General features: G+C 38.1%; 1 protein-coding gene and 1 long non-coding RNA gene across 2 annotated transcripts in view; one reads left to right on the forward strand and one right to left on the reverse strand.

The window, feature by feature from the left end:
* The window catches only part of LOC148977284 (uncharacterized), a 155,620-nt gene extending 149,070 nt beyond the window's left edge, over positions 1-6,550 (reverse strand). Inside the window, exon 1 of the long non-coding RNA XR_016169827.1 lies at positions 6,455-6,550. This is a non-coding gene — a long non-coding RNA (uncharacterized LOC148977284). The remainder of the gene's footprint in view (positions 1-6,454) is intronic.
* On the forward strand, positions 131-11,992 carry LOC120459984 (uncharacterized). Its single transcript, XM_039647579.2, has 6 exons — positions 131-518; positions 1,814-3,577; positions 7,542-7,744; positions 9,716-9,837; positions 10,199-10,322; positions 11,064-11,992. The coding sequence occupies exons 2-6, from the start codon at positions 1,840-1,842 to the stop codon at positions 11,190-11,192; spliced, it is 2,316 nt and encodes a 771-aa protein (XP_039503513.2). The 5' UTR covers positions 131-518; positions 1,814-1,839; the 3' UTR covers positions 11,193-11,992.
* The last annotated feature ends 1,282 nt before the right edge of the window (positions 11,993-13,274 follow it).

Consider the following 13,274-nt stretch of genomic DNA (forward strand, 5'->3'; position numbering starts at 1 on the left):
AAACTTTATTACAGACACTCATTTTAGGTGGTGTTTGTTCAACTCATTGACGATTGACCGCAGTACTTTGGAAGTAAACATAACCGGAAGTAAGTGCTATGTATTGTTTCCAAACGGAAGTGCGTCGCGAAGCTCAGTGCAAGTAGTCCATTGGTCAGCTGGTATCACGCACTAGATTGCGGAGGCTCTGCGTTGCTTTAATGCCAGTGAACGCACAACGCAGCCTGCGCTATGAGGAGACACGGAGGTGTAGCGTGACGCTCACTTTAACGGAGCACATGAAACATACATGGGATTAATAGCTTACGCTACAAATCTACGATGCTCTGTATTCGGATATGCTGTCTTAAAACGACGCGGTGACATGGATATCATCATTTCTAAACAGTCCATAATCCTCATGAAGGTTAAAGCCCAAATCCTTCAGCCCAGCAGCATCTTCATAACCTACGACAGCTGGAATTGTGTGATTCGTGACATCTCATCAGCACGAGGGAAGTGACTGGCACGGTGTAAAGGTAAGATGAAACAAAGAAACAAAATATTGGTTGTTTATGATTTTTTAAAAGATTAATATTAGCATATCAAACCACAAAAAGAACCGATGCACATAATCCCCCCTCCCCGAGGTTACATGTGTGTGGGCAAGTATTAGTTAATGACAGACTCCCGATTTGGTGCAAGTGATGCGATCACGTATTGTGTGTGAAGACTACGTAACGCAGCGTCCTCTGATCACCGTGACATAGTTTGGGACATGCGAAATAAAATGTAAGAAAAATGTTGGCTACACGACAGTAACAGTAGCTTATACAATATAAGATTAAAGTATTAAATGTAATAATAAGAAAACAATCAAATAAAACAGTCTGTATAAAATACAATAATACAATTATAATTAAACACAATGTATGCATATATAGGCCTATATACAATATGTTGTATGTATATATGTGTGTGTGTGTGTACACACTCACATACACACATACATTTAATAATATATACACATATTATAAACACAAACTTATGTTAGATGCAATTAATCAAATTTAAACAGAATGAAGAAAGAACCATCTTTTCGTGCTTTGATATGACAATATCTTTTATAATAGTTGTAAGTATAAAAATAAAAACATTATACATATTGTATATGTATTTTATAGAATATTGCAATATTATACAATTATAGTGTGTATGTAACTAAAACATAATAAACTATAATTGTAGTATATGCAATAACAGACTAATAATTAAAATACATATTACAGTTATAATGAATGCAAGAAAATGATATGATATATTACAATATATATATATATATATATATATATATATATATATATATATATATATATATATATATATATATACATACATACATATACATACTCGGACAGTGAGGACTGAACAAATGCACTGTAATAACATAATATTTTGGTTTTTTTGTTGATTAAATGAATCTCTTTCATTGTATTAACTCAATCTTTCCATTTCAATGAACTTAAAATTTTAAGGCAACCATTTTTTTAAAGTTAAACCAACAATATTTTTGACAGTGTGATGTGAACACAAGGCAAATTAATTTCAAGTTAAAAACTCATAGCCTAGTAAATAAATTAACTTTTACATTTTATATGAAGACAATTTGCCGTGAACTAAATTGATATTTGAGCCGGTACTTGTTTTTGTACTGACCTTTAATTATCAGATATCAAACTTACATAAATATATATGCCATTTGCATTCATGGCTGAATAACAAAATATGTGCTGTAAGATTTTGACATCCTAAATGCAATTTTTACCCACCACAGCATCTGATTACATTACCCCAAGAAGAATGCTGCAACAGAACAACAACAATAACTGCTTGGAAATGGCCCATCGGGAGCTACTGAATGAACGCCGAAGAACCAATGTCTCATTGAGCAGTGCCCTTGAGTTTGGAGCCATACCCCTGATTAAAGGCCTGAGAGCGTGGGCTGTGAGTGGGGGTTACTCTAAAGCCAGGAGAAAGGCTGCTAATGGATCTCGGCCACAGAGCACATGCCAACCGCCTCCTGAAGACAGGGTGGGGCAGAGAAGCTGGTCAGGACAGGTTAGCAGTGGCTATGGGCACACATCGGATGGTACGAATAGTGCGGCGAGAACTTCAGGGGTCAGGCAAGGCGCCGGCGGTCTTGGTGCTCTTGTAACTGTGGCCACTTTGAAAGGCACTGAGGGGGGTGGCAGGCAGACTCAGACTCGCTGCCTCTTTCTCAAGGCCCAGGGACGAGGCAGCTACATCTGTGCTGTTGGAAACCGAGGGGCTGGAGCGAGAGTCGCAGGTCCACGGACTCACACGGTCATCCTCGAGGGGTCGAAAGAAGAGCTTATATGTTCCTCTAGGGGGCAGAGGGTGAGCCAGGATGGGACAGACGAGGGAGGATTATTCAAGGCCAAGCCCCGGGCCATAAGAAAATGGAGGAAGTGCAGTAAAACAACAGGCTCAGCGGAGAGAAGAACAACAGCTCACGGCAGAAAGGAAATCGCCATTCAGCACTGTGAGCCGGAACATGGCGACCAAACAAATGCAGTCATTACAGACGTAGCAGCAGGTACAACAATAACACAATGCCAGAAAGGGACCAGTGCTAGCTATCCAAGTCAGGAAGAAATCAATGAGTTGGCTCATTCCCCCGTATCGGCGAAAACTGCTGCGCCCGAGAGCATGGACCCACAAACCTGCTGCTCTTCTGACAAAACATGTGCCAAACAAGGTGAGCAGGTCGAAGCTGACATGAGTATTAATCAATCCGATTACTGTTCTGAAGTAGACGAAGGATTCAGTCGGGCCAATGGCGATGCGCAAGGAGACACTAAGCCTGACTCAAATAACTCAAACCTAGGATCACCTGAATTAGAAATAAAATCAACCACAACAAACTGTAATAGTGAGCCAAGCATAGATCAAACTCCCTCTGAAGTCCCTGTCAGCATTGAGAAGAATCAAGAATCCAGGCCGGATGAGCGCCTAATGGACCGTGAGAATCTACATTCGGTGGAGGATCGCAATCTCACAACTCGGAGGGACGGACCTCCAGAAACAAAGACTACAGTCATGCCGGAGGGCCGCGCTCCAGTGGGTGTTGAATGTAGCACTACGAAGAAGAAGAAGTGGAGGTGTTCACCTCAGCATTGGGAGGAATTAATCACGGAGAATGGGGAACTTGAAGTTCAGCAGTCTGACAAATCCTCTTCACGAGGCTTTAGCACACCAACAACCAATATAACTGTAACCACTATTCACTCCCAGCCTAATCCTGCCCCTACCACCACTGCAGCCATAGCAACAGCCATCCCAGCATTAAGCAATGGGGAGGTGGGGGCTAGAGGTGGAGACTCGCTGCCTCTGGAGAACTCAGAGTTGATATCAGAGCTGGCAAGAGTTGACGACGGGGACAAGGTGGCCACTGACGAGGGGTCTCTCGATGTGGGCGAGGAGGATGAGGATGAGTTTGGGGCGTTCATGCAGGCAGGTGGGATGGACGGGTTCAGTGACGTCCAACAGTTGGCTGCGAGAGAGGATTACAACTGTGGTGAGTCAACTTTCTTGAAAGTAGCGGGGTAATGAATACATTAAAGGAGTAGTTCACTTTTAAAAAAAAACTTTTGCTGATAATTTACTCACCCCCGTGTCATCCAAGATGTCCTTGTCTTTATTTCTTCAGTCGAAAATAAATTAAGGTTTTTGATGAAAACATTTCGGGATTTTCTCCATATAATGGACTTCAATGGGAACCAAACGGTTCAAGGTCCAAAAAAACGTTTCAGTGCAAACTATTCAAAGGGCTTTAAACGATTCCAGACGATGAATACGGGTCTTATCAAGCAAAACGATCGCTCGTTTAAAGAAAAATAACAAAGGTTAAGTTTTATAAGCTCAAATGGTTGCCTTGCTCTGTTCTGCGATACACGTTCTTCGTTCAAAATGAACGAATCTTTTCAATTCAATTCAAGTCAATTCGTTCATTTCGTTTGTTGAATGAACCAAATGAGACGAAAAAAGGTTTGTTCATTTTGTTGAACGAGTTCGAACCACAAACGCACATCACAGAACCGAGCAAGGTGAGCATTTGAGCTTATAAAACTTAAATTTTGTTGTTGTTTTTTTAAAATGAGCGATCGTTTCACTTGATAAGACCCTTATTCATCGTCTGGAATCGTGTAAAGCCCTTTGAACAGTTTGCACTGAAACTGTCTTTTGGACCTTGAACCGTTTGGTTCCCATTGAAGTTCATTATATGGAGAAAAATCCTGGAATGTTTTCATCAAAAACCTTAATTTCTTTTCGACTGAAGAAAGAAAGACATGGACATCTTGGATGACATGGGGGTGAGTAAATTATCACCAAAAGTTTTTTTTTACAGATCACAAGTGAACTACTCCTTTAAGTCACTTAAGACTGAAGGGACAGTCAGATCTCTTCTAGATCAGGAACCTGGCTTTGTTTGGGTTTGTGTGAGCAGATAAACATGCGGTTCCAGTGCTCCAGTACTAAATAGTCTGTCTGGATTGACCTGGATTCCTGCAGACCCCCTCGCTTCCCCCGACCTCATGTGAAGATATTAATTATTTAAAGCAATGCTTGGAATTCCTACCCTCTCATCCCTTCACTGCCCCTGTTGCTGTGTACCAGCCTAAGGCGGGAGGCAGTATTAAAATGACAAGGCCAATGGGACAAGAGGAGAGGCCAACCTCCATAATGCCAAAGGCAGTGTGTCTAGAGGGAATGGCTTGATCAAAATAGAGGACAAACACAGCGTTATTTATTCATATAGTACGTCTCCTGCCCATAATTTTTGGTCAAAACCAAATACTTTTCCCCTTAATAATCTTACGGGCTTGCCACTGTGTAATCATAATCCGCAGGATTAATCCTGTTCTCTAAAAAGGTGAAAACCAGGTGATTCAGGTACTGTAACATAAACAGGTTTAACCTACTTTTTATTTTTTAGGTCATGCAAGTAAATCTTTTTATATGACAAATAAGTTATTTGTGGACCATATCTTTCCAGTTCAGGCAAAATGATATGACTACTTCGCGATACTTTCAAGTCAGTGCCGCTAAAAGGTTAAAGGAGTAGTTCTCTTTTGAAAAAACTTTTGCTGATAATTTACTCACCCCCATGTCATCCAAGATGTCCATGTCTTTCTTTCTTCAGTCGAAAAGAAATTAAGGTTTTTGATGAAAACATTCCAGCATTTTTCTCCATATAATGGACTTCAGTGGGAACCAAACGGTTCAAGGTTCAAAAGACAGTTTCAGTACAAACTGCAAACTGTTTGAAGGGCTTTAAACGATTCCAGACGATAAATAAGGGTCTTATCAAGCGAAATGATAGCTAATTTTAAAAAAAAATAATAAAGTTTAAGTTTTATAAGCTCAAATGCTTGCCTTGCTCTGTTCCGTGTTTGTGACTCTCCTGTTCGAACTCATTCATTTTCCCGAGTCAATTCGTTCATTTCGTTCGTTTAATGTACCAAATGACACGAAAAAATATTTGTTCATTTTGATGAACGAGTTTGAACAGGAGAGTCACAAACACGCATAACAGAACAGAGCAAGGTGAGCATTTGAGCTTATAAAACTTAAACTTTGTTTTTTTTTAAATGAGCGATTGTTTCGCTAGATAAGACCCTTATTCATCGTCTGGAATCGTTTAAAGTCCTTTGAACAGTTTGCAGTTTGTACTGAAACTGTCTTTTGAACCTTGAACTGTTTGGTCCCCATTGAAGTCCATTATATGGAGATAACTGCTGGAATGTTTTCATAAAAAAACTTAATTTCTTTTCGACTGAAGAAAGAAAGACATGGACATCTTGGATGACATGGGGGTGAGTAAATTATCAGCAAAAGTTTTTTGAAAAGTGAACTACACCTTTAATTAATGCTTAAAAGACAACTCCGGCGCAAAATGAACCTTTGGTCTAATTACACATTGCTACCTAGTCAACCGTTATCCGAGATTTGTTTTCATGATTGCCGAATGTAAATAGTTTTATTTCTAAAAACAGTTTAGCCTATAACGCTAGTATAATGCTAGTATATAGGGCATAGAGTAATGACAAATAAAAATCGCTTGTTATTACCACTAACAAGGCTCAAAATAGCCCCACACCAACGCAACAGCATAACAAGGGTCCCTACATTCAAACCGAAGCATTGAGAACTTTGTTAGTGTCCAAACAGTTTAATAAGAAGATATTTTATACACACAGTCAACTTCGCGAATACAGGAAGAAGCCATCTTTGAAAAATAGTCTCGACCAGTCGATCTACGAGCGCCGATCCAAGTGCGCTGAACTGTGCAGAATCTCATATGGTCCGTTGTTTCCAGAAGAAACACAAACACAAACCGTTTACTTGTCTTCAATATGTACACGTAGCCTACTGTTCGCGCTCACATTATCACCTTATTCACATCTCACCACCGCACTTGGATCGGCGTTCGTAGATCGACTGGTCGAGACTATTTTTCCAAGATGGCTTCTTCCTGTATTCGCGAAGTTGACTGTGTGTATAAAATATCTTCTTATTAAACTGTTTGGACACTAACAAAGTTCTCAATGCTTCGGTTTGAATGTAGGGACCCTTGTTATGCTGTTGCGTTGGTGTGGGGCTATTTTGAGCCTTGTTAGTGGTAATAACAAGCGATTTTTATTTGTCATTACTCTATGCCCTATATACTAGCATTATACTAGCGTTATAGCCGGGCTAAACTGTTTTTAGAGATAAAACTATTTACATTCGGCAATCATGAAAACAAATCTCAGATAACGGTTTACTAGGTAACAATGTGTAATTAGACCAAAGGTTCATTTTGCGCCGGAGTTGTCCTTTAAGGTTAATGTCTACAGTGCCATTTCAAAAACCACCAGACTTAAACCCTGAACCTTTAACCTAACCTATAGTGTTAACACAAGCAAGCGTTAGATAAAAACAGTTTCTGAAGCAACCATGCCATCTAGATTGCTTATAGATGTTTTTGAGCTCATACCCGAACGCTCAAGTGCAATGCCAATACAAAGTTTAGAAAAGCCAAACATATGGAGTCAGTTATGTGGTGCAAACATCACAGTGTATTAGTTTACAAATCATGCTCTCTATGGTAAAAGTGTGTTGAGTTCATAACATGCTAGAACCGTGTGAAAAGTCTTTATTAATCAATAATCCACCCCTGTAATCATAATTTGTGTGAAATTGACTGTATGTTGGTACTAGAGGCACATTTTCCCAAACGAGGCTTTTTTTTTTACCTTTCAACGATGGTCTAAAAATAACTGATCATACACTTTGTTCACAGAGTGTACAAAAACAGGGAACTGAAGTATGGTTAAACACTTTCACGTCCTGTCAGTTATTGCACATGTCCATGATGCTAGACATTGTGAAACCTTTCCACTGCAGTAACATACAGTAACACCTACTGGTCTTGTTATATATGATATCCAAGAAAATTAAACTTTAAAGACTTAACATGAACCCTTATCTCCTCTCAGAGGGATGCGCAAGTCCCACTGATGCAAATGAACCCGCATCCTGGGCATCTGATTGGACGACGGACCAGTCATTCCAGCAGTCAGAGAGCACATGGATTGCCTTCAGCCAGGAGACTGTGGAGCAGAAGACAGTGCCTGGTGGCCAGTGGTGGCCTTCAACCGAACAAAAGCCAAACCTTTCCCTCTCTTCTCTCCATTATGTGGTAAAGAGTTATAATAATTCTGTTTTCAGATTATTTACTAATGCTGCCCTCACGTGTAATCAGAAATTTCCTACTTCCCACTTTTAAAGATTATGAGATTGTCGCATTCAAGTTCTTTGTTGCCGGAAAGAATCGTGTAGGACATTGATTTATTCTTGGAGGACATTATTCTTTAATCATGGAGGACATTGATTTATTCTTGCCTGTTCATTGGGAATATTTTATTAGAGCAGGGATGATATTTAGCGTCCCATTGGCATTGGCAACCATATAAAAATTCACCGCACTATCTACATCGTCAGCTTTCTGACAATTCTGGATAACACTTCATAACACTGTGTATAAAACATGCTTTAAACGAATATGCTCTACTTAAAGACAAGAGAAGGTAAATGTAGCTGTTGTGGAAAAAACTGATGAAGAATACCAGTCACAGCATGAAATCAAAATGCCCCCATGAATACATTAGCCTTACTGTTATCTTTAAGCTAGTGTGCTCCAAAATAACATCAAAATTCGCATTTAGAAGATATAAGCGATCAAATCTTCCAGTCTCTCACTTCCACCAATATGGATGATGACATCGGATTTTCTATCCAATCATGCTCTCTAGAACTTGTAGCTCCGCCCCCTACATTATAAACAGACGCTGAAGCTGGGGCTAAAATTAGTCACATTCACTATTTTCTACATGGTGAATGGCATATAGTGCACTATATAGGGGATAGGGAACGATTCATACAGTTTAATCCTTTCCATTGGGGCGAATTAAGTCTGGTTTCACGTTAATGTCACGTTAGGAGGAGAAACGGTTCGAAATTAGGAGGAAACTTTACCGAGGTCAACGGCTCTGGCCGAGCTGTGGTTTAAATTAAACGCTACTGGCTATTTAAAAAAAGGGAGGAGCTGTTCGATATGTCCCGCCCTGTCTTCCTGTTTCTGTGGTAATTGTGTTGAATAATGCTGCACGTTTTAAAGTAGTTCACTTTAAAAAAAAAACTTTTGCTGATAATTTTCTCACCCCCATGTCATCCAAGATGTCCACGTCTTTCTTTCTTCAGTCGAAAAGAAATTAAAGTTTTTGATGAAAACATTCCAGGATTTTCTCCATATAATGGACTTCAATGGGGACCAAACGGTTCAAGGTCCAAAAGACAGTTTCAGAGCAAACTGCAAACTGTTCAAAGGGCTTTAAACGATTCCAGACGATGAAAAAGGGTCTTATCAAGCGAAACGATCGCTCATTTAATTAATAAATAACAAAGTTTAAGTTTTATAAGCTCAAATGCTCGCCTTGCTCTGTTCTGTGACGCACGTTCGTGACTCTCCTGTTCGAACTTCTTTATCAAAATGAACAAATCTTTTTTTGTGTCATTTGGTTCATTCAACGAACGAAATGAATGAGTTCGAGTTCGAATAGGAGAGTCACGAATGCGCATCACAGAACAGAGCAAGGCGACCATTTGCACTGAAACGGTCTTTTGGACCTTGAAGCGTTTGGTTCCCATTGAAGTCCATTATATGGAGAAAAATCCTTTAATGTTTTCTTCGAAAACCTTAATTTCTTTTCGACTGAAGAAAGAATGACATGGATATCTTGGATGACATGGGGGTGAGTAAATTATCAGCAAAAGTTTTTTTTAAAAGTGAACAACTCCTTTAAGGCACTTTAACTATAACTTTAAAGGTTTTGCCCCATTCAACTTGGGAGCTTGGGTATCAAAATGATCCCTGAGGTTCACAGTGGGAAATATGACTTGGGTGTTCATGTCCCCTTTTTAACTAGGAAATCCATATTTACAATAATTCCCATAACACGTGAAGGCGTTTCAAGACATGTTTTATGATTTTAAGTATCATACTAATATATCTTTAAACTCGAGAATGTTGTTGTACGCCTATGAATGTTTGCTAAAACTCATCACAGTTGATGCTTTGATGACTAATGATCCTCACTATTTGTGTGTGTAGTCAAATGTCTTTCTAGAGGCCTTTCCCTCTGACGAGTCTCCCTGTGAAGATCCTGAATGCTTTCCTACACTAAAGCAGCTTCTGCAAGGACCAGCTGAAAACAGCAATATAGGCGAGCACAAGTATGTTGCATTATTTGTAGCTTGGCTGTGCTAATTATTTATAAAGTTATAATACTATTAGGGATTTTTCAGCTCTCATCGGCTGCTAATAAGGGAGGCTCCGGGAACAGTTTGAAAGCCCATGACATATATAATAATCATCTATTGCCACCTTGTGGTAATACAGGATACTACTGCATTGCATCAGACAAAAAAACAAAGGCCTGACTGTTGTGCATGAAATTCTGTATTTCATCCTCTTGAGATGAGTGAAAATGTCAAAACAAACCTTTCTTTGATAATTTCACGTATAATAATGGTATTTGTTTTTCTTGTTACATGCTTTAAAACTCCGGCTTAATCATTTTGCTTTGGCCCAAAGGAAACAGAGCTTACTTGATGGCCTCCAGGATCTGGACCGGATGATTGGTGTGAAATATAAGAGGGCGGAGTCTGTGTCCTGTAAACTCCTCCTTCAGTCACTGCGTTTGGAACGACCCAGCTCTGTGAGTTGAATGATGAAAACATATTGCAAAAACTTGATATTAAAACAAACCTGTTTACACTCCTGGGTTTCGGGGTCTATACGACCCCAACAATTGATTGAGTAATTGTACAAAAAATATACATTTTTAATCATGCAAATAATATATACATTTTTTTGTTTACTTCTCATCTATTCATTAATGCTGTGTTTTTGGAGATATAAAGTACTTTTGTATCCATATACCACACAATTCCTCAACTACACCATTTGCTTGCATATGAAATATTATTTTTTATGATACATTGCATAAATGCTCTAATACTAGGCCTTCATTTCTTTGTAAAATTCTTCTGATTTATGCCAGATTTTTATTTTTTTTTGACATGAAGAAAATATATTTAGTTTTTTTTTTTTTTTCGCGTTTCCCATTCATTTCAATGTGGACCAGACATTTTTTTTTTTACATACCTTCAGAACAACCGAATCAAGCCCAGTTTTGTGTGTGTGTGTGTATAGATAGATAATGTATGAAATGTATGAGATGAAGGGAACCTTTTTTTAATTGAGTAAAATTTGATTGGGGTCATATAGACCCCATGACCCGATTGAGGGCTGCGGTAGTAAATATTATATTTATATACAGTGTATTTACCATAAATATGGCTTTGTATTGGTGTTTTTAGTATAGTATAGTATATTTACTATAAATATTTCTATGTTTTCAATATTATAACCACATAATCATACTTTTCCACCTCAGGAATGTGTGACAGTTCGACTAAAGACCAGTTCCAGGTTTTCTCCAAATCTCCCAACATCCAACCAGCAGTTAGCTGCAAATGCTAAGAGAAGACTGTCATATGATTTCAACAGAAATATCAAGACTTAGTCTCTATATCTGCTGAAACATCTTTGACCCATGCTTCCTTGAAATAGGAAATTCAGCGGAGAGTAATAATACTGAATTTCCCTGGATGTTTATTTAACGTGTGTCTGTTCTCACTCAATGTCTGGTAGATTCTGTTTCTCATTCAGCTGTGTATCCAGAAACACAAGATTTGCGTTCAGCCAAATATGTTTTTTCAGTATATCAGCATATTAGGGTTCAATTAGGACAAATATACTCAAATGTGAAGTAAAAAAAAAGAAAAAAACCTTTGTCTAATTGTTTAGTTCAGGTGTAAGGAGACTTGTGCAGCATTGAATCTGGTTATTGGACCTATTTTTATCAAATATCACAGTATGCTGTTTTTGTATTGCTTTCAATCTATGTATTACATCTGCTAGGAGAAGCTTATTTTGCTGGAGCCATGGCGAACCTGTACATTCAAATATGGAATCAAAAAATATATATATTTTGATGTGGGGAGAGAGAAAGATTACAATTACTTTCTGCCCTCAAAAAGCTCTCCTTTACCTGAAAATTGTCAAAAGCTAGCAAATTTCCACAAAATGTATTTTCATACACCACCTCACCGAGAAATCCATTTTCTTGTTTCCATGTCTTTTCTCCCTGTGATTGAAGTACTAAATATGACACTATAGTGTACCATTTTTAACTCCTGAAGAATAGAGACCATATTTTCAGAAGTGTTTTAAAATGAATGTTAACATTTTCAATTGATCCTGTAAGCTTGTTTGTTGATTGATGTAATTAAAACACCTTTAATGACTGAATGAAGCGGATAACTGAGGGTTCGACCATGCAATGTTTTTTTGAGCAGATGTGAACTGCAACAACCTATGAACACAAAATTTTATTTTGAGTATCTGCATGTATTATTTAGTTCCAGTTATGCCATCAAAACATGTGAGGACATCTCCTTTAGACAGAGATGTAACAAGAGTAAAATAATTGGTTAACTTTGACTAATCAGAGTGACTTGGCAGCTTGTTTACCAGGATAATAGCTCAACTGTTCACACTGCTGTCCTCATGAGTTTATGAGGTCTGTTTACTTAAATGTGGATTTGAACAGAAATGCACTAAACTGTTTTGACTGAGACTACAGCTATTTCTATCCCCTCAGTGACATGTGACTCTCCCTCGCTTCATCTTCACAACAGACTTCATCACGAGTTTGTGTTTGTAAAAGAAAACTTAGGGTAATTTAGGACACAATCAATAGGTTGACCAGAAAGCTGTGTCGCCGTGCGATTGAGGTCTCATTTATTGCTAAGTGTCGCAGTCACAGTGCAGAAATTTCCATATTGCTGTAATACACCCTATGCAAATTAGCACAAACCCCTGCAGTGCATGAGTAACTTATGAATAAACTTTTAAAGCCTATCTCTTCTTACGCAAGACACCCCAGGCGAAAAGACTAACTATTATCACCTTACTTCCCCAGTTGATTGATTATTTTAAGAATTTCAAATGTTTACAAGTTTTCTGAAATGTTTAAATATGCAAATAAGGCATTAATTAATTAAATATCCACCAATTTGCATGCATTTCTAGAACAATACACTGGACATTAGGTAAGGCCAGGTTCATTTTGCATATCTCTTTTGCCTCTTTACTGTCAACAGCAAGAAAAAAATAAAAATAAATGTTGCATAAAATCAGGCAAATTATATATGAACAAACCCCAATGTAAAAACCTTCAGAATATAGATAGGAATAATATTGTACATGTTGGTGTCGCTGAAGTGGAGATTTCTGACTCGAAAAAACATGCGAAAAATGGCTAGAAATGCAGTGTAATTAACATTGTATTTTGGATGTTTTCTTTCCACTAGTCTGAGAAAAAAAAAAAAAAACACTTATGAACAGCTAAAAAGCCCATATCTCAAAATCTATGGAAGCTTGTTCAGAATTTAAAAAAATAAATAAATAAATAAAAATAATTTTTTTCCTCATAATTGGATTTTATTTTGGTTTCCGCCACACTGAAACCAAAGAACAAGTAATCTCACAATTCTGACTTTTTTCTTACAATTGCTAGATATACAGTCAAGAGGATTGCGAG

The sequence above is a fragment of the Pimephales promelas genome, chromosome 10, assembly GCF_988280905.1.
Source record: "Pimephales promelas chromosome 10, fPimPro1.hap1.1, whole genome shotgun sequence".
In the NCBI taxonomy this organism is placed as follows: domain Eukaryota; kingdom Metazoa; phylum Chordata; class Actinopteri; order Cypriniformes; family Leuciscidae; genus Pimephales; species Pimephales promelas.

Bases quoted from the DNA above. Each gene is read 5' to 3' on its own strand.
- LOC120459984 (XM_039647579.2), top strand. From the start codon at position 1,840: ATGCTGCAACAGAACAACAACAATAACTGCTTGGAAATGGCCCATCGG. The intron at 3,578-7,541 runs GTGAGTCAACTT...ATCTCCTCTCAG, and splicing joins GAGAGAGGATTACAACTGTG to AGGGATGCGCAAGTCCCACT. The intron at 7,745-9,715 runs GTAAAGAGTTAT...TTGTGTGTGTAG, and splicing joins TCTCTTCTCTCCATTATGTG to TCAAATGTCTTTCTAGAGGC.